Source organism: Phlebotomus papatasi, chromosome 1 (assembly GCF_024763615.1).
Source record: "Phlebotomus papatasi isolate M1 chromosome 1, Ppap_2.1, whole genome shotgun sequence".
In the NCBI taxonomy this organism is placed as follows: Eukaryota; Metazoa; Arthropoda; class Insecta; order Diptera; family Psychodidae; genus Phlebotomus; species Phlebotomus papatasi.
In genome coordinates this window covers 65,946,180-65,968,329 of record NC_077222.1, presented here as the reverse complement: position 1 = coordinate 65,968,329, position 22,150 = coordinate 65,946,180, and the positions used below count along the sequence as shown (strand labels likewise).

The following is a 22,150-nucleotide window of genomic DNA, read 5'->3' as shown; positions in this document are numbered from 1 at the left end:
AATTAAATTCGTTTTAAAATCTTTGAATTAAAAAAATAAAAATTATGTGTGTGGCTTTCTTTTTGTTCTCTTGGAAAATTTGTCTTTAGTTAAGCTTAAATGATATAAAATAATGGATATTTTCTTAACCCATCTTAAATATTTATAAAAATATTTTTTAGTAACATCTGAAACTAGATTCACGAGTGTAGTAATGACAAAAAAATTACTGGCAGCTGGTTCTATGAAGATGATTTCATATCCCGGTTTAAAAGAAAGGGTTGCGTCACGGATTAACGGAAATGGTGTGATGTACAAGATATTTGATATGGTTCATAGCTTATTTTATGGTAACAACCGTATAATTGCAGAATTAAATAAACAAAAATTAGTTCCAATTTATCTAAGTCTTAAGACCTATATAGAAGAAACTGAAACAGTAGTAAACATGGGATAGTTCTGAACACTGATATATTTTAAGTAAAATATTAGATTTTAAGGGTCGTGACCTATATAAATTCACAGATACTAATAGGATTCATGTCCACAAAAGAAATGGTCGAACTAAGTTCAAGTAATGTGGACATCAACATCAGTGTTTACAACTGCCCATGTTTAGCACTGCCTCAGTTTCCCCTACGTAAGTTTTTTTTTAGAATCATTAAGGTAAAGTAATACAAGTTGGACATGTATGTATGTATGTATGTAATTTATTTTCCAACATGTGTCTTTACAATAATTCCCTATACCATGCGTCCACCGTCGACTCAGCGTTGGTGACCAGCCTCCAAAGCCAAACGGCGGAAATGCTTCTTCTCAGGCTGTATAGTCTTTTGTCGTGTATAACGATCTTTTCCAAATTCAAGGAACTCACTGGGTTATATGGGAAGGTGGGAAGGAATCAGATAAGACACATGGGTAATACGAGTGTTACAAGTTGGACAATTCGCCGGTACAAATTGGACATGGCTTTTTTCTTCATAAATACAGTACAAAATTTGTTTTTATGCACAAGGAATCAAATTATAAAACTAAAACATCAAAAATATACAAATAAAAATGAAGTACTAAATTTATCAAGAAAAAGGTCCTGTCCAACTTGTAGCACTTTACCCTACAGTAAAAAAATTATAGGGTCACTGAAGATTCTTAAAAAAATAGCAATGCCTAATGAAGTATACTGCAGGTTCCCAAAAAGATCAACACTTAACCATATATTTCGGGAGACAAAGCCATGAAGAATTAATTAAGGAGATTTAAAGAAAGAGTTCAAATGCTCCAGACGTAAACCTTTCATTAGTTCAGCTAAGCCATGGGGGTAATTCTCTGAATTTGAGGCCTATAGGAACTAGGCGAAACTGATCTGTTGGCTTAAGAGAAGAATTCCTATCAGAATATTGCAAGCTTTAGGAGTCTTAGACATTAGAAACGAAAGACAATTGCAATTTGTTACAAAGGATTAAAAGTGTAAGGCTTTAAATGTTCTATTTCACCATTTTGAAAGTATCAAATAACTCGGTGATGCTTTTGAATAGATTAAAATTAATTTACCTCTTTTAAAGTGTATTATATATATTACATATAAATATTATTACACATTGAGATCAATTTATGTTAAAAAATGACTTTTTTGATGAATATTCTCTATGTAGGGACAAAAGTCAAAAATTCGTCAAAAACAAAATTTTTGACGAAAATTGGTCATGATGATTGTGATGATTAGATCCTATATAAGGGCAACAAGATCCGTTGAAAAGAAATCTGGGCTGAATGTTAAAAGATCTCAAAAATGATGAATTAATTGGAATAGATATAAGGTTAGAAACGTGTTATACTAAAGAGTCAAAGAAGATTGAGACTGAGTGAGCAACAAATTAAGACAACGGCAAATAAGCCTAAAACAGATAAAAGAGATCGTTAGATCTGGTTCTTTCGATAAATTTGCGTCACAGTTTGCAAATCTAAACTGTTCACCTAATTAATTAATTCTGGCGCATAATGTTCAGTTTTCGCGATCGACAAGCTATACAAATTGGCTTGAGGAATGTCTGAGATTTACCAAGTGATCCAGAGAAGGAAGGAGAAATGATATTGTTAAATAATCATCATATCATTTAAAATGCAAAATGCTAATCTTGTTGCCCGTGAAAGCGTGTTCAGTACTTCCCCTTCGGATACCACCACATGGCCATCAGCAGAAAAATGTACCCATACATGTTTGTGGTATAGGCTCTCTCTCGCGGCTGGGGAAATACCTGTGGTGGTATGGAAAAGATGTTCTCAGAGGAAATTCAGGGAAGAGTACCATAAAATTTCAACACAAAAGTACCCAAAATTAGATAGAACGGAAAGACTGATAAAGGTGTTATCAGTGGATGGTAATATTATGGGTTAAAATTTTGGCAAAATATTTAATTTAGTTTCTCTCGCGATCCCCACTATTTGAGCGCCAATGCTTGGCGCTCTTTCTCCAAGCACACTCCAACGGTGTACATAGTACAAAATTTCTTCGACTTTGCACGCTCACGAGTTCAATACACGCCGACAAGGCTCACCTATCTCCCCTCTCACCATTTCACCATATACAAACAAACAGTCACTGTCTCATTTGGCTTCGAGCACCAGCCAGTGAGGTCTTCCTGAGGTCGAAGCCAAAGTGACGAGCCTCAGTATCATTCTATTGTCCGACGCGAGAGGGTACCTTTTGACTTTCTGTGTACCCACCGATCGTGAAATCTATGTGAATAGCCCAAATACAATCTAATCTCGACCTACTTCAGCTTTTTGACCACCTCAAAAGCTCCTCGATCTCTTACAACGACCAGTTTATCAAAACCGGAAGGATTCCAATCAAAGAGATCGTGCTTTAATAATTTTGTGCTTTGTGATTGAGGACATGATCCTCGATGTCAGCTTTTGAAGGATATTTAAGGATATATGAGACAAAAGTGATTATTGCTTAAGAAACAGTGCTGAAGATCGTGAAAGAATTTTCAGTGAAGATCGCAATGGATTACACATTCGATCAAAGGATAATTCCAAGGACTCCTTGCTAAGTGAAAACAAATTAAAACAATTTAAGTGAATAAATTTTATGGACTGAATTTTGGAAATAGAAATTTTTAGTGAAGATATTTGAGGAAATAGTTTATTTTTTGAAAATATTTTTTCTAATCTCTTGGTTATACCCTCGATGAGGAGAGAAAAGAAGTTGAATAAGAAGGAAAAAAACGAACATCATTTTTGTGTGAATGGAACAGTTGAAACAATGCACGACACATTTTCAATGGTTTTATAGATGATAAATACGGAAAAAGAAGAAAACAAGAGACTCAATTCGATTCAGCGGAAGAACAATACGACTCAGCGCGCAGATTCGCGAAAAACCGTGCATAAATGAAAACTTCCTCGTAAGCCTATCTCGTATTTGGTTGTGGAGAAGAGTGTTGAGTGTGTATGGATATCGTTTGAGTGACCCACTTTTGTACCAAAGTGCACCGACGTTTCGTCTGACCCGGATATATCGAGTCTCTCTCTCTCTCGATCGTCATCATCCAACACCAGCCCAACATTGGAGCCAAGCTCTTCAGTCAGCAGCAGCTTCCAATAATCATCTTCCCCCCTCAGCTCAACATCAAAAGCACACCCAAAAGCTCCATCCACTTCTTCTTCTCACTATACATTGTTCGCTTTTTTTTACCGTCTTGATACCAACATCTTCAAACGCATCTTTTCGTGATTGTGTGGATGTGTGCTCCACCTGGGGTCATCTTACTCATCCTCCGGTGTACCAATGGTACAATTTTGGCCCGGCCACTGAAGGAGGTGTGGGTCATGCAGAAGACGATCACCGTCAATCAAGAGCAATTTGCACTAAAAATCAATGATTTGTGAGTGAGATCAAATGACAGTGATCTTGCACGAAGATCTAACGTGCAAATATTTTACCATTCAATTTTTGGACAATATACCAAAAGTGCGCCTTCATGTTCGTTACGGAAAAAAACGTATATATATACACGATCAACTGTATGGTGGAATTACTGTGAATAATAATAATAAAGCAGTGAAGTTTTTAGAGCAGTGACCCACATTGGCATGCAAAAAAAAGGATTAAAAGTGGCGGATGTATAAGTGTTTTTGCATCTTTGAAACCAGCATAAAAGAGAGGGAGAGAGAGATAGAATAAAAACCCACAAATCTCTCTATTTATGCATTAAAAAAAAACAATTCTGTACATAAGATAAATTGAGTTGAGAACAATACACTTAAGCCACGCGATCGAGAGAATCTTCCCCCTTTAGAACAAAAAAAAAATTAACACTTGCCTAATCACTTCTTCTTCTTCTGTCTTTTGGGGACTTTGCATCTGTGATCTATCCACTGAAAAAAAAAATACTTTTCAATTTCCATTTCTGTGAGTATTGTTGATCTTTATATTATTCCATTACCCAGAACCACATTATTATCTGTTGCACCTACTTGACCACTGCTACTAGCTGTGATCTTTTGTATTGTGATCTCCTTTTTGTTATGCTTCTGTTTTGCATGCCATTGTCTTATTTTCTCCACTTGCTCCCCAGTTTTCTTTCACCGCAACAAATCCATCTTGCAAAGTAGTTATAGCAATAAAACAACATTAAAGTACCTGCTAAAAGAAACTCATATCCCCTAATAAATTTATACACTAAACCATAAAAGAGTATAACTAGGTACACTAGAATATAGTTGCTTGTCTCCCTCTCCATCAAGAAACATTTCTTTTATAACAAAATCCATCCACGTATGAAAGTTGAACAACTAACAGCACTAACTCAAGATGCTCACAATGAACAAACAATGATGATCATTTTAATTTTGGTGAAAGTGATCATCTTTGGTGTTTTCTGCAAACGACGCGGGACGTGTGATTTACCACTGATGAGTGATGGAATAATTTACAAAAGAATCAATAGTTGATGAAGAGACAGATGAAACAGAGAAAATTCACGTGTGATTTATGCAGAAGCTATAACTTTTTCTTTTTTCTGATAAATATAAATGGATACAATATCGTTGGAGTTGAAAATGCAGGTTTGACTATATTTTGTGTATTTTTTCTCTTCTCTTTTTTTTGCACTATAATGTGGTAATATCTTTATCTTTTGAACCAAAAAAAACCGCATAAATTTACCTAAAGCTAGAATGTATAATCGCATATAAAGTCAAAACGCAAATTAAATCAACATACTGAATACAGTTACTCCACTTTACCGACCAACCAACCCCTATATTCTATAAATTTAAATTCTAACTAAATTTTATTTTAATGGCTTTGTGTCCTAATGGCTTTGATTTTTTAAATTGTAATTAATTGAGGGAATACTTAACGTCTAAATTTTAAAGCCAATACAAAAACACGATTATTAGATTGAAAAACATTTTTATTGCACTTACTCTTTATTGTAAATCTGACGACATTTTTGTATTACTTACTTTACTCAAAAAATATATATACTTTCTTGTGTCTTTAGTCTTGTACTTCAATTGAAAAAGATATGTACAATGGAAGTCAAGGGAAGAATTTCAATATGTTTTTTTTTTGTTTTCAATTATTCTTTATTAAATCAACGTTTTAATACTGATTATAAATTATCGAATATTACCTTATAATAAATAATTATCTAATGGGATAATGGATTATTTTACCGGAAAGATATGTTAGAATTGCTCACAAAATTGCGTTTTAAATTTTCTTTGGGGAAATGTCTTACAATTCATCAAATCTATATAACGATTAAACTAGTCACTAACTGCACCAAGGCCTAAGATTCTTACTCCTGGTTGGAAAATCTTCTGTTGGCAATATTTGATAGTATTTTATATTTAAAAATTGTGAAAAATATTGCTTTTATGAGCCTTATTTCGATGCTCTGAAGAACGTTTCATTCAAAATCGAAACGTTCCTTAATGCAGGATACTTGAGAAATACTTATCACTCTGTAATTAGCACCTTGATTTCTATCTACTCTTTCTTTTTCTTGGATTTTACTTGTTATAATTGATTATTTTCTGAAAATTTCATTTATAATTGCCTATTCTTACGAGATAATTTAAATTCCAACGTTTATTCCAAAACAATTTCAGAAAAAAGCTCACTTTTAAATTTTAACTTCTTTACGGGAAAACACTATCACTGCAAAACGTATGCAAATAAATTATAAAAAATTAAATGACACTGGCAACATTTCTTTAAGTCTCATGCCTTAAGTCTAAAACCTCGGCTCTATCAAAGAAAATTGCAAGAAAATTCGCTTAAGCTCTTATTTTTCTGTTGGAATTAAAAGATAGAGCAGTATATAATGTGTTTTTTTTTCAGTTAAAACTAAGGATTTTCCTACGATTTCCCAAATAAAAATTCTTTATTTGAATTGGCCTTGATTGAGTTGTATTGCGTAGTTTTTTTCGTGAAATCTTAAGAAGAAATAGGGTGAAAGGAACACCTATTGACACTTTAAGAAGTCGTGTCAGGACTTATTGACACCCTACTCTGTACCATTTGGAATACGAAATTTGAACACCTATCCTTATCAGAAACCATAGACTAAGGAAAAAACGTAGTATTATTTACATTTTATTAGACACTAAATAAATTTCAAGATTTTGACAAAAGTGTCAATTTGGGTTCCCTGTCGAAGAAGTGTTCCTTCGACCCTAGTGTGTTTTCTTTTTTTGTAATTTACAAGTGATTTTTTTATTTCATAATACTTTTATTAGAATATTAAATTGAACTACTACAGTTGCTTAAAACGCATTTAGATGGCGCAAGGGTCTATACAAGGATCTCTATAGAAGATATTATTAGGAAGGACTTACGTTAAAATTATGTAAAATTTGTGCACGAGTTTTAAAAATCTAGGGTTAATTTTTAACAGTTTACTATCCATGGGCAAATTCCTACTACTAGTGATTTTGATCACTTAAAAAATCTTCTTTTAATAACAAGTTTTAAAAACAAAAGTAATTTTGTGTTTGCCTAAAGAAATACGATGCCATTCTTTTCTTTGAAGGAAAACGTTTGTTTTGCTATTTTTACTAAAGTTTGTAGGGAGGTAATTTTTCTAAAATACTTTATAAAAAATTGTTAAAATATCGTACAAAAATATCTTGTTAAAACTTTGTCAATTCATAAAAAATATAAAAATGTTTTGTTAAATAAACTAAAAAGCCTATTTTTGTAATTTTTTTGACAATCTGCATTACAAAGATTTTTTAGTGTTACCTTATTTTACGTCAAAATAATTTTGTTTTTCATTTTTAATTGTTTCTACATGGGTTTGTAGGTACAAAGGTATTCCTGTACTCAATATGTTGTTTATAAGGCCATAAAATACATTATAAAAAATTGTTAAAATATTGCACAAAAATATCTTGTTACAATTTTGTCAATTCATAAAATAAATTATCAAAATGTTTTGTTAAATAAGTCAAAAAGCCTCTTTCGTAATTTTTTGACAATCTACATTACAAAGTTTTTTAGTGTTACCCCATTATACGTCAAAATAATTTTGTTTTTAATTTTTATTTGTTTCTACATGGGTTTGTAGGTACAAAGATATTCCTGTACTCAATATGTTGTTTGTAATACCATAAAATATTTTTGAATACTACCGTTTCTGATTAGCTACATCTTATTTTTTCTCAAACTCTAAAGTGTTTTATTACATGGTGATATTTACTTAAAAAATGGTTTAGTAAGGTGAAGTAGGATACTTCTGAAAAAGTAGTTTTCCTCCTATTCTTTAATGGAAATGGATCTTGTCATAGTATAATTCAGCTCCACAAAGCAATTATGAAGCTAAATTATAGTATGATAAGGCTTAGTTTCATTTAAAAATAAAAAAAGAAAAAAACCCTATTTTAAAGGTGCTTTAATTCAAAAGTGTCCCTCCTCGCCCTACATTTTAATAATTTCTATTTAATAATATTTGGTCGTTTAAATTTTACGAAACGCGACTTAATATGCGATTGTACATTTGAGCAAAAATATCACACTCTTGGCACTACTTTTTTTTGTCACCCTCCCCGCCTTAGCTCCCGTTCCAACTTCACTACACTCCATTGGAGATGCACATTTGAATAATGGTGTGTCTGTTTTGGATGTGATCTTGATCGTGATCATGAGGCAGTGATGCGCAATCGTGAATGCGTCGGGTGTACGGCACGAAAATTGCGTATTGACTCCGTCCGCCAAGACTCTGAATTGAACGGTTTTTGGGTACCGCAAACGGTAAATTTTTGGAAGTGCCCAAGAACCCGCACAATGGTGTCTGGCAAAATTCGGCCAACGCGAGTACCATCAGAGGTGGTTAGAGTTCTCTTGTATGATGCATTGGCTGATGGCGTACCGTTAAAAAAAAAGTGACGCGCTATATAATATATACTCGTTTTAGGGCCAAGCACCAAATTGAGGTCATTAGATGTAGCATTTTTGCCATTTGCCCACCATCATCGCATCTTTCGGAAAAGGTTCTCTGGGGGGTTACCTATAAGTTTGCCATTTTTAGTCGTAAGTAATCCTTCTTTTCTACTTATTACTGTCTTTTCCACATCTCATTATCCCAAATTACATTGAATGATATTTTCCAATTAGTTGCACAAATTAGTCATGAATGCCATTAGTGGTTTGAGCGAAAATCACAACGGTGTGAACGCCCATTGGTTGAGAGTCATTTGTATGTTTCTTATGCCAATATGCCCATTGCAACACCACCGTATGTTCCTTTTTGAAATATGGTGCTTCAGTATGGCTTGGATCTATTGGTGCGCTTGGAAATGGTGCTGAATATGATGAAGAATACCTGACCCAATTTTTGAGTTTGATGGAGAAGAATATAATTGTGGAGTTGAGGTGACTAAGCAAAAGCGTCGCCCGCAATTTCTTCCACCAACGACGACGCTTCATTCCGCGTGAAGTTGGCGCGCGCGCGATCACCAGATCACCCCCATACAGGTTGGCAACACTTGTGATCACACTCCATCATCGCCTAGAGAACCATTTAATGTAAATTCCAGTGCTGGCAAATTGATTAACAATAAACCAGCATAAACATAATCAAAGTTTTGCAGTCATCACGCAAAGGTTGATGGTGGTGCAGAGATGTCCGTGTTGGGTATATGCGGTGGTAAAATATAAAAGATGAGAGAGAGAAAAATAGTGCTGATTTTTTTCAAAAGTTTTTTTTTTAGCAGAACGGAATGGGCGAAATAACAATAACGTGATCATCGATACGTTATAGGGGGGGGCGTTCTCTTTACCCTTCGTTCGCGCTCGCACACCTCAAACAATGGTTCTTTTTGGTCCTACACGATCCACCGTTAGCTGGAGTGGAACCAGTGATCACCACAGCAAACACGAAAAAAAATCTGCAAGCACCTTTTTTTCCATGCCATTCTGTCTCATCTCGTCCGCCAAATTTGAATTAAATCACAATGTGATGGTACAGGTGAGGGACAGGGATGGCTATTGTGTTCGCGATCGCGTACGATCGAATGAAAGAGATAGTATATTCTGTAAATGATCACGGAAGTGTGTTAGCAGGTCTCGAATAACGGTACCGTTAATCGTAATAGAGTGTGTTTATAAATATAGCGGCACCACTGAAAGGGAAATCTTTTTCGAATACTGTACAATGATCAACTCTGGTGATCACAACTCTCCTTGTTTTTTTCTTTCTCGCTCTCTTTCAATCCCCTTCTCCATGAAGCCACCAATGCGCGATTATAAGCATTGCTTATATGGGTCTCGCGAGATACACTCAATTGACAATTTTTCATGTGGGCACAGATCGCAAAGGGTGCCATGTGCACAGACTGTGCACACCTCAATCTCCGGGATGAGGTGATCGACGCGATCATGAGTCAACAATGATCTTTAAGTATCTAGGTTATATCCACTCTTCAATTGTTTGTCTTTCTAAATATTTTCTCATGGAATTATGAAGACACTGCCAGAAGGGAGGTGTTCAATGGAGGAAATGGTTTTTGAAGATCATTCCAAGAATCACTCCAATGATCCGCTACATTGACTACTACCGCAATAGCTAGTCATGCTAAACACAGATATCAAATTATACCATCCATTAATTGACTGTCGAAATGGACACATTTTGATGAATTAATTAATCACTTGGCTCCGTTGATGATACACATGTATGTCTCAGATAGGCATAACGTAGACCCGGTATCATAGATTGATCTTGCTGAATATTTTATCAACAGACATACAATTTACATTTTCATGAGGATATTGTAATTTGGTGTGAAACTGTAAACTCGGCAATGTTTAATAATCTAAATTCAATGAACCTCTCTTTCTTTCATTCTCGTTCAATATCATGAGACAATGGATTGATCCATGTCAATGCGATCATTGTCGTAGAATGATCATTCGTGAATATTTCTCCATTGAAATACTGAAAAATTGATTCTATGCTTTTTTTGACTTCTCAGAATTTCTTTAGCCTTCAATCCTATAGGAAGTAAAAAAGAAATACCAAAACAGGATGGTCAATTAAAGGCATTCAAGTTAATATTCTTATGAACAGCTATAATTAGTAACCAACGATTGAATAATTATTCATTTATACAATAAAGCAGAGAAGCTACAAACTTCTCATCACAAGCTCTCATCAACATTTTTAGTATTTAAACATTTGAAAGGACCCGTTGATATAATATTTAAAATTAAAGAACATTTAATTTTTGTTATTGTGAAGCCTTCAACGTTCAGCATTAAAAAAGTGACAGTGAAAAGTAAAAGATTATTATCTGAGTATAGACAATTTTTAAATACTAATATAGAAATTGAAAGATTTACAGTGAAAAATTGAAAAAATGTATAAGATCATTTGATAAGTTGATAATAAAAAGACAGGCTCATAATATTAAGTTTATTTTGGGAAATACTGTTATTAAAGCCAACAAAGAGCCTAAAAAACTTTGTGGGAATTAAAAATGACAATAAAACAAATCTTCAGTTAAAAATTAAATTTAGTCAGTCGAAAAACAACATTTCTCCGTTAAAATTTTAATTTGTTAAAAAAAAGCATTAAAATTGTTGATCAGTATAAAAATATATTTTGGCATTATTAAATTTTTATTGAAAAAAAAACTTTATATTTATAAATTTATAAATTTTAATATCTTCCTTGGATGTGGCTAAAATAAATTATTATTATTTTCCCCTAAATTTGCATGAAAATTTTACAGCTTTTAAAATGTTAAATTGGAGTAGGGTCGAAGAAACACCTATTCGGCAGGGAACACCAAATTGCAATTTCCTCAAAATATTGAAATTTAATTAATGTATCTAATAAAATGTAAGTAATATGACGTTTTTTCATTAATCTTCCCATTTCTCTGAAGATACATATTTAAATTTCGTAACTCAAATTGACCAAAATAGGGTGCCAATAGGTCACGATAGGATTTTTTTTAAAGAGCTACTAGGTATTAATCGTTCCTGCTTCTCAAATTGGACTTTTCACTGACCACATTTAACTTTTTGCTGTTCGTTGTTGTATCATTTTATTCTATTTTCCTTAAATTTTTAATTATTATTAATAAAATTAAAAAAATAAGAACAAAATATCAATTTATTTTTTCTTAATTACAAAATATTAAGTTTTTAAAGCTTAAACTAAGCATAATAAACTTCGAATAAGAAAGCTGAAATGGAAAAGTACCATTTCTTTATTTTGTTTTAGATTTTGCAGCTGAGTTAGAGCTTTGAATACATTTTAAACTTTTGAATACTAAATAATTTAAGTGTGTTAAATAATTTCCCTTTTTAACAAATTCAAAATACTTAAAAAAAAATACTAATTTGATAATTATGATTTTGGTATTTTAATGTATTAGAAACATTATTTGTTAGAAATATTTGTTTTTAATTATCATTATTTGTTAATTACTAAAACAGTTAAGCCTGAGATAATTATTGACATCAAATTTATTTCCTTATGCCTTATTCTTAAAATTTGACTTAAAATAATGAATTTCCTATAATGTCGAAAGAGTGGTATAATTCATCAAATTTCTATATTGGGAACTTCACACCACCATTGTGACAATAATTTCTCGAGAATTTTATGAACTGAAACTTTTTGCAAAAATAGAATATTGATTTTTTAACTGTTTTTTTATTGAACATATTATGGAGTATCTTGAAACTAAACTCCACGCACCGCTGCAAGCCTACGGAAATCCTCTACTGTTAATCCTTTGTTTTTGTTATCCTTTAAGGACAAACTGTTATTGTACTCCTTATCTAAAAGCATATTTAAATCTTAAAAGGGAAGGTGGAGCTGTTGACGCATGCATTATTTTCATAAATACATATTTTTGGGATAATACAAGATTATCTAGGAATCGTGCTAGATATTTTTAGACAGCCTATACCCAAGAGAAACTAACGGAGTTTAATTTGTAGAGCGTGCAACCTATTCGACACATGTCAAACCAGTTGACGATTGTAACCTAATCCTTTATTCCGCTAACATGCCCAACCCCTACCATCCTTATGGATGCTGAAAGGTTGCTTTGGAGCTCTTTCTGTTAGGTAACTCTACTCAGTTTTCAATGAATAAGCATCAGTCGCCGTGGACGTTTCACTCTCATAAAGTCAAAAAGGGTTGCACCTTGAGCTCTCGAAATTCCCTCTATAAGTTTTTAATATTATTTATATGTGAGCCTCCATGAGGACTTACAAATTTATTTAAATATGGCTAATAGTCGTTTAGCAAATAAGTCTTGAAAAAAGATTAAGTGCGTGAACTGTCAATTAAGCAAGAGGCGAAGTTCTTGAAAAATTTTTAAATCAGTACAATAAACAGATATTTAATTTTCTTTAAGATTTATAAAACGCAATTGTATTGCTTCATATATTCGGAAATTGGATACAAGTTTAAAGAACAAGATTAAATCTTTAGTTTGGAAATTGTATAAGATACCAAGATATAAAAACCAATAACAAGGTCAAGATTTGATGGTCTTTCCACGTCATTTTACGTGAACAATATTCTTAACAAAGAAATATTTAAGAATTATATATTATCAAATTCAGATTACATAACTTATTAGATCGTTTTGATTTTATTATCAGAATAAAATACTTCCACAGCCATATAAACTCTAGTCTTTTAAAGACCTATCGATTCATAACGGGCGGGATTAATTAGGGCGGGTTGCTGGAGGGTTTATTTAGAGGTTGAATTGTATTAATTCTATTCAATGTTAGACATATTTTGAAGCAATAAAAAGACGGTAATGAAAATGCGATACGCAGAATTAGAAACTGCGAAATTTTCGAATTCTCAAGCAGGTTGATTTATCTTAAGAATTGAACCTGAATACCCTTATTCAACCAAATAATTGAGGAGTTATTGAATAGCACTTTAAGTTTCACATTTTTCCTTTAGAATTTGTAATATTATTTAGGTGAGTCCCATCAGAGCTTAGGGTAAAGTGTTACAAGTTAGGCAGTGGTACAAGTTGGACAATGAATGGTACAATTTGGACAGGGCTTTTTGTCTTGATAAATTTAGTACTTCATTTTTATTTGTATATTTTTAATGCTCTAGTTTTAAAATTTGGTTCCTTGTGCTTAAAAACAAATTTTGTACTGTATTTATCAAGAACAAAGCCATGTCCAACTATTACCGGCGAATTGTCCAAATTATATCACTTTACCCTACATAAATAAATATTTTTTATTCCACTTAGGTGTATTTTACGAGATATCACACCGTAAAATTTTTAATACATGTTTGTTTTTATTTTGTCAAAGTAACGAATGCTTAAATAGAAAATTGGGATTATTGAACATTTGAAATAAATTTACTTATATCCGGAAATTTAAAGTAACTTTTATTTTTAGGTTGTAAATTTAGTTTATTTTGGTTTAAAACTGATAACATTAGTAGAACTTGATTAGAAGATATAAGACTAATTTTTCATATCTAAAGGACTGAAATTATCTTTTTTTTAATTGGGTATTATTAGTAATGAGTTGATTAAGGAAGAGGCTCAAGTGGGTCAGTGGATAGAGTAGTGGCTCTATGACTGTGAGGTCTCGGGTTCGAAGCTGAGCAGCAGAAAAAAAGATTTCTCATGCCATATCGACTTTGAATTCGTCCAGTGAATGAATGAATAGTAATGCCAATGGTGCATATTGGAAAAAAAGTGAACTGCCCAAAACAATAGAGGCTGGTACGAGAATGAGTTTCGACATGAAAGTGGTGCTTCTGTCGATACAAATATTCACTGTCACTGATCCCAAACACACACCGAGATGGGCTGCTGTGACATAGTAGGGACACTGATTGCCCACAGAGCTGTGATATAGAGCGGCTACCTGTATCCGAGGGATAAGATAGAATAGGAGTGGGGAAGCATAAGGGGCCCAATTGTGGCCTGGATACATCGGTAATCCGAAATGGAGAACTGACCATGCACAAAATTCTATGAAGGAACTAGGCCTTCCCGCAAGGGGATTTCTAGACATGTATTATTATTTTTTCTTATATGGAATGGAATTGTCAGTCCCATGCCCGTGGAATCAAGTGCAGTAAAGCTCACTGGATGCAATCCGAACACCTTTAACGCCAGAAAAATTCCTGGTGACCTTAAGGGGATTCGAACCCGGGACACTTGCATCATAGAGCGAGTGCTCTACTACTTGACCCATTTAGTTAAGGCGTTAGTCAAGAGGTAGTTTACATATCTATCATAAAGGAATGATAGGTATGTATTAAACGGCAGAGCGTTCTATCTATGATGTTAGGTACTCTCTCAGGGCTCAAATAGACTTTGGCTGATTCTCGAGGATATTTAGCTTGTTAAATTTGGTAGTAGAGGATTTGATAAAGGAAATTTTTGTGAAGCAAGTCTAATCGGTGATCCTAAGCCCACAGCGAATGATAGTATGGGATAAATCACTACCAAGATTTTACAGCCTAAATGCTCTCGAGAGTCAGTCTGAGTCTATTTGAGCCCTTAGAATTGTTTTTAGGTCTTCTGATTTTTTTTGCATTATAAAGGTAGCCTAATCCAGTAAACTTTACTGCACTTATTCCCACAGGATTTGATATTGACAAGCCTATTCAAGCAAAGAATTATAATGCATATCTAAATATTGCAATTGGGATGTTATTAAATGGATATCTTTTTCACATTGTGACAAACCCCTTGTTTCCGTTGGCAGGATGAATCCATAAGTTTGGGTACAGTTACCCCAGATACGAAAATAAAACAATTACGCGAATGGCGATAAAAGTGCGTTATGGCGTGATTTGATCTTAACTTCTTGTACACATTGTCCATACAGGAAGCATCCCACGCCAAATGTGTACAATTTTCGGGAGACTCCTCTTCCCCATTCTCTGCCATTGTATACAAATTCGGCACTCAAGTTGGTGCTCTTGTAGCAAAAATGTCTTAACGGTTTCACCATGGAATTAATAAGAGGGTTTTGAGAGTGAATAAGAAAATGCCATACTTGGGTTAGGATGCTTCATATTATAACTATATAGTTTTTCGATATATATATTCACGAGAGAAATCCAATGTTGGTAGTGTGGATTGATTTGGAATGAGAGAGAGAAAGAGCGTGTATGTGGTGTATTATTTACGGGATCAGAAGATGATCTTTGATTCTTTCGCCATTTTGCATCAAAAAAATTTCGTATAATATCGATGATTCTGCAGAGAGAGTTTTTATTTTGCTAAAGTACTCTCCTTCTTTCACTGGCATCAACAAAAGAACATTTGAGATTGAAGTCGGTATGAGTGAATTGTTGAGGATCTCATTTTTTTATATGTTCTTCTCGATCGCGATCGCGACACAGTTTTCGCGATCGACTTAGCGGCGCGCTTGAGTCTATCATTGACTATTGGCTATTATCTTAAGCTCTGCGATAGTGCATTGTTTTATGATCATGTAAAATGATAAAGCGTGATCAGCAGTTTTTTTCTGTGCTTCTCCGTAGTTCATTGATCACAATTGATCATCGTTCATTGTAATCTACGGGTGTTGTAGATTGAGTGTATTCATTTAATAGTCTCTCACCATGTACACATAATTTTGTTGCAATATTGTATGGCTGTTATTGGGATTTTATGTATATTGCAATATTTTAAATTTTTGCTACAGATTTTTTTTTAATGATCTTTCACATCTCTCTGTCTTGCTCTAGCCCAAGATAATGGGGGGTCGGCGGGAGGGAGATGTTGTATGCCAAGTCTCACACATACAGCAACTAAACCATGCATGCCGTATACAATTTTGTAGTCCAGATAGTCAGCGGAGCGCTTAGAAAATGTTTTGTTATTCCAATGGAATTATATGCATTGTTGCTGAATGTAATACACGGATGGCATAATTTAAAAATTCATGCGGCCTCTAATCAAGATCACATCACAATTCCCCATGTCTCCATTTCTCCAACCTGAGCTCCATATGAGTGTGCGTGTTTTTTTTCTCTCTCTGAGATGAAGCACAAAATAAGCAACAAAACAAGATATGTTGTTTTCTTTCTCTATTGCAGATTAATAAAAAATGGTCCCAGATATGGCATCGAAGAAGTCGCTCACTTGACAAATACTAATTTGCTGTTTGGTACCCGAGTAGTTAAACTTGCTTCTCAATTCGGTAACGGGAGGGAAGAATACTTTTGCTGGTGAAAGTTCACTACGTGTGTACTTTGGTACAACCCCTCTCTTGGCCCGGGAGCAATCTCAAAAACAAAATACGACAATTGAGCACCAAATTCATCCAAACTGACCCCCCTCAAGATACGACCAATAATGAAGTATTGCAGTTCAAGCAATATGACCACCCAGAACGAATCGGAAGTAGAGAGTTTACTAATGAGTCCGTGCTGGAGTCAAGGTCAGAATGGATCACAGGATCAGTATATGTTAGAGGGGCATAAGTTACTGCTAGAACACGATCTTGATTCACTTCCCAGCGATTCAGAGGCACAGAAAGGCTCAATGGATGTTCTGGATAATCTACTGCTCAACTCCCAGTCGATTAATTCAAGCTTAGCTGAACTGAAACCCCTGCCACCTTTTACCGGTTACACGGGACATCTATCGATAAACGGTATTTCGGGACATCACTACCACGCTATCGCCCAGAGGCTACCCGAGGAAAATAACAACTACTCTCAGTCGACATATCAAGCGAACAGTGGTAGTAGTAGTACAACAGATCAGAATATAGTATCTTCATCTACGTGTCTACCCGACTCAGTCCTCAATCCCGATGCTCCTGACACATGTCTGCAGGACGTCAAACTGTTCTCAGATAGTGCGATAGATAGTAAGATGTATTCCGTGGCAGACAGTTGTGTGATGAGTGGTAGCGGAGGCTCTGGTCCTGATTCAGTGTCCAGTGTTAGGATATATGCTGATTCGAAGGAACTGACGGAGTACGATATGAGTTCAATAGAGGATATTGCTGCCATTATTGGGAGCGCCATTGCCGACACCACAGTGCCCAATCAGATTGAAAATGACGACAACAATGACACACGAGACTCCTGGATGGACCTCGATGCGTGGATAGATGGGGCGTGTGTTCAGCAAGATGGGAAGTTAATTGTGGCTCAACAAGACAGCATTAATGAGTTTGTCCTGCCACATTCGCCGGGCGTTCAGACCGCCGGGAGTACGTTACAGAGTTTACTGACGCATGGGTATATGCCGTTGCTGCAGAATCGACTGCAGAACGGACCCCCCATCAAAGTCGAAGCACCCACCTCATCGACACCGTACTGTGGTGACCTCATATCGACATCCACGAGTCCACCCGGATCCGTGGTGTCCACCACTGACAACATGATGCTTAACGGAAGGTACCTGCCCAACCAACAGTCCCATCACTACCAAGTCAATATGGCGGGTGGCGGAGGTTCCGGCAGCGGTGGTAGTGGTCTCAAGGCAGATGGACTGTGTAGTCCCGAGCTGATGGGAAATTATCCACATACCACCACCACCTCGACACCCACAAGTGCTAAGAACAAGCGATCGCGGTCGCAGAAGAAGTCACAGGGACAGGCGCAACTAGGTGGTAGCTCGACACCGGCGTCCGCTGTCAGCTACCAGGCATCCAGTGATTTGGGTGGTCTGCTCAGCAAAGAGAAGCCCGTCCATCGGTGCAACATCTGCAATCGGGGCTTCCTCAATAAGAGTAACATCAAAGTTCACCTGCGGACGCATACGGGCGAGAAGCCCTTTCGCTGTGACGTCTGTTCGAAGGCATTTCGTCAGAAGGCCCACTTAATCAAACACCAGCAGATTCACAAAAGAATCGGACGGGATTGACCACCAGTAAGTGTGATACTAACAAGATAGGATACTCAACAAACAAAAAAAAATGTGAATGACTCTAGGTCAAGCCCTATTGGGGCTGATGCAGACATTTCTTGTAACATTAGTGACACACTTTGGAGGGGCGATAAGTTTATGCGCTGTGCATGCTCCTCCGGTGGAATCTCTTGTGTTCGCATCCCACTCGCTCTTGAAGGAGAGTCAGCATCTTCCCAACATGCTGACTATACATAAAACTTCTTTACTCGCGATGATGAGCAATTTGTGGCTGTTTAGTGTTTGATGTAATATCTGTGAAAGAGGACTTGACTTTTATTTATGTTAGACGATGGGAACACACGTGCTATATATGAAAGGTACCTCAGAATCATAAATAATTTTAAACACAAAATAATTTTTTTTTTAATAGATTCTATTGTAATAATTGTGTTTTGCAAATAGTGTCTTAAGGAAATGTCTCTTTTGTAATTAGGGAAGATGGAGTGAATAGTATTTGTAAATAGCTTATTGCAGTGTAAATAATTTCTTGTCCTCCATGCCACAGGGCTATCCGTGGCGACAACAATTACTCATATAGGGAAGAAAAGAACGACAAAACAATGAGATATAGCAATTAGGAGCGTTGAAAAACAAAATTACACACAAATGTAATCAAAATCCACTTGTAGACCCATTGTAACATCTTCTTAGGTAATTAATTAAGGTTCACTGTAGAGACATTTTTTTTCCTAGTTCATATGCTAGTGCTTAAGTAGAGACTTTCCTACGAAAAAAAAAGTGCAATGTATTGTAATTATCAGTGGCCGGGAGTCATTTAATTCAAACCTTCTACCCCTCTCTGAAAAGAAATATCATCTCATAGGTACTTTAATGTGTTGAACATGATATTAAATTAATTCATTTCAACACTTTCCGCGTGATTTCGGAACTCTGTTTATTGCTATTTTGAAGTTAATAAACATGCGCAGGAGAGAATCGCAAGAGACCCCTTCACTTGCAATTAATTATCTGTTACGGTCATTTGAATTTGAATTCTTGAGGATTTTTTTTTCTTTTTCAATTTCATGAGACACCATTAACAAAGACTTAAAATCTCTAACCCCACTATATTTATTTTCATGATGACCCACAAAAAAAAAACTGAGAAAAACAACATTTAATAAAATACTCCTCTATATGTTTGTTAAACTCTGTCGAAATGTATGCTTTATTGTGCATCAATTTGGAATAGGGCCACTGCATATTACATTAATTAGTGAGAAGTGTGTGTGTTGAATGTAAACATTGAGTTAGGAATTGAGGAAACTGCTTAAATAAATTTTCTCGTTTCCACTGTAAATTATTGCTGTCTTTCTTAATGATATTCCTTAATATTGTTTTTTTTGGATTTAAATAGCAAATATAGTATTGCAATTTTAGCTTTTTCTTCTTTATTTATTTATTTGTTTATTCAATTTGACTCCTTATAGAATTATTGTTTTTAGGAAAATTTTTCTATACCTCATTTTTATTGCTCAAACTCCAAAGAATGAGCAATATTTTTTTCTTTTTTATATTTTCCTCAACATTTTTTCATATTCTTGTTATATTTTCAAACTATTGAAATCAGTGGCGCAACTTAATTTTTTGTTAAATATGACATCAAGAGATGATTAATAAAAATACAAACTCTCAAATTTCAAAATCAAAATTGATCTTTTTGATGTAATCTTTGAAAATTTCAATGTCGTAATTATAAAAATTCTTATCTCTATATTTATGTTAAAAAAATAATATGACAAAGAAGAACAAACAATTTAAGTACAGACAATGTGATAGAAACCTTCTTAATCATAACAATTTAGCAGAAAAACGATATATTTGCTATTTTCATAAATTATATAAAATTAAAAAAAAAAACAAAAAATAACTCCCTCGATAAGCAAAAAAAAAGAAAAATGATAAGGTTGTTTTAACAACATTTGGTAAATTTGATTTTTCAAATTGTTATTCAATAAGAAATTTTATCAAAGGAAGTTAAAATTAAAAGAATAGATCTCCTTCTTTTCGTTGAGTAGTTATTGTTAAAAAGAATTCGTAATTTAATGTATGAAACAAAGTCAGTATTTATTAAATTAGCTAAAAAAGAAAGTAAAGAAAATATTAAAAAAAAAAAGAACAAAATGAATGGTACACAAATGGTGTTGTTCGGGGCAAGAGTATATTCCCTGCAAACATTTTGCAAAATTAAAAATCACGTAAGGAAAAAGTAATATTTACATTTATTAGGAATAATAACGTAAAACTTACATTTTTTTACGTTAAAATTATAATTTGGCAAAACAATGTTTGTAGGGTTTTGTATAGTAATTGCTTAAGTTATTTTGCATATTTTCTTCAATATCTTTTTGTTTTTGGTTGGCTTAAAATTAAAAATTTGCACAAAAAAAATACCAAAATTTAAATTGAAAAATATATCTTTAACCCCGAATAGCATCGAATTATTAGTGAAAATGTGTTTTACTTTGTATTTTTAATAAGTGGCTAATGCTGAGAAATGTCTCTAGAGCTGAGTTTTTCAACTGTTAATATTTATTGTATAATAAATACGGCTAGATTTGTAATTTAAAATTGATGTGAAGAGCAAACAAATTCACTATTATAAATATTGATGAAAGAATGATTTAAAATGGAATTGTATGTAGTTGTAGATGAGAGAAAACTTGTGTATAAAGCAACTTCAAATGAGACCAATTAAACTGTTGTAAGAAAAAAAAGACCATAGAGACACTTTTCCATTGAAGCTGGGTGGACAATAGACATCAATTCCACAGAAGCTACGAACCCCTTGGAATAAGATGTTCACTGTTTGAATTTCTTTACGAAAAATCTTCTTCAATGGCTCTTTTTGGCTGTGAATATTGCCATGTTGATTGAGATAGCATATCTCCCCTTTCACTCTAACCCATTGACAGTATATAGCGGCCTACTCGAAGAAATGGGAAAAGTAAGACAGCAACCTATTCACCAACACCAAGTCAGTGTGGGGCATCATCAGTTGGAAATCTCGTTGTGCCCCGCTTTACCAATTATTGCTGCACAGTGGCGTCGATTCGTGCCCATGAGAGAGGCCCCAAAAGACTTGATGGCAAGGGTAATGTACAAAAAGGTATGGTATATTATTATGGCTCCTTTGCATCTCTCCCTCAGATTCTGACTAATCTCTGGGTGCTGTCTTGATCTTTTTTTGATCTCCTCTGTATACTCATCGCCAACCGACATTTGGCAGTGATCTTGCCATGAGATCTCCATGCAATCTCCCCAGCATTTACCCATGATCGTGGCCGAGAGCATATTTGCAAGAGTATGGGTTTCGAGAGAGTCAATATAGCGTTGTTGACTTATTGTTGAGTGCGCGCGTAAAGAAAGCAGCGCACCACAAGATGTATTTTAATATGAAGAAAAGTATGTCACAACCTACATTCGCGATCGCGACTTCATGTACAATGATTTTTGTACTGTAGCAAGTCATTTTGGTATTTTTCTCTTTTTGCCGCCAAGAACTACCATCGTACCACATGTCTTTTGTCTTCCAACCAACGTAAAATCCATCGTTCAGATTCCAAGGGGCATCGCAATTCTAGCTCATCCATTTCATGCGCGTCAGAGTTGGGCAACAGAACAAAAGACTGCAACAATTGCCGCAAGCGACGAACCTTTTGCGCAAAAAAAATATGGCTAATATTGAAAAAAAAACAGAAGTAAATCGTATCAAGGTAAGTCAAGGAACCTCCTATGTACATTGCAATAAAATTGT

At 34.5% G+C, this 22,150-nt stretch overlaps 1 protein-coding gene across 1 annotated transcript; it reads left to right on the top strand.

Moving 5' to 3' along the window:
- Window positions 1-4,846: 4,846 nt before the first annotated feature.
- Window positions 4,847-21,110, top strand: LOC129810227 (ichor). The gene is made up of 2 exons (XM_055860558.1): window positions 4,847-5,052; window positions 16,566-21,110. The coding sequence occupies exon 2, from the start codon at window positions 16,825-16,827 to the stop codon at window positions 18,346-18,348; it is 1,524 nt and encodes a 507-aa protein (XP_055716533.1). The 5' UTR covers window positions 4,847-5,052; window positions 16,566-16,824; the 3' UTR covers window positions 18,349-21,110.
- The last annotated feature ends 1,040 nt before the right edge of the window (window positions 21,111-22,150 follow it).

Excerpts from the sequence above, each read along its gene's own strand:
- LOC129810227 (XM_055860558.1), top strand. The coding sequence starts at position 16,825 with ATGAAGTATTGCAGTTCAAGCAATATGACCACCCAGAACGAATCGGAA.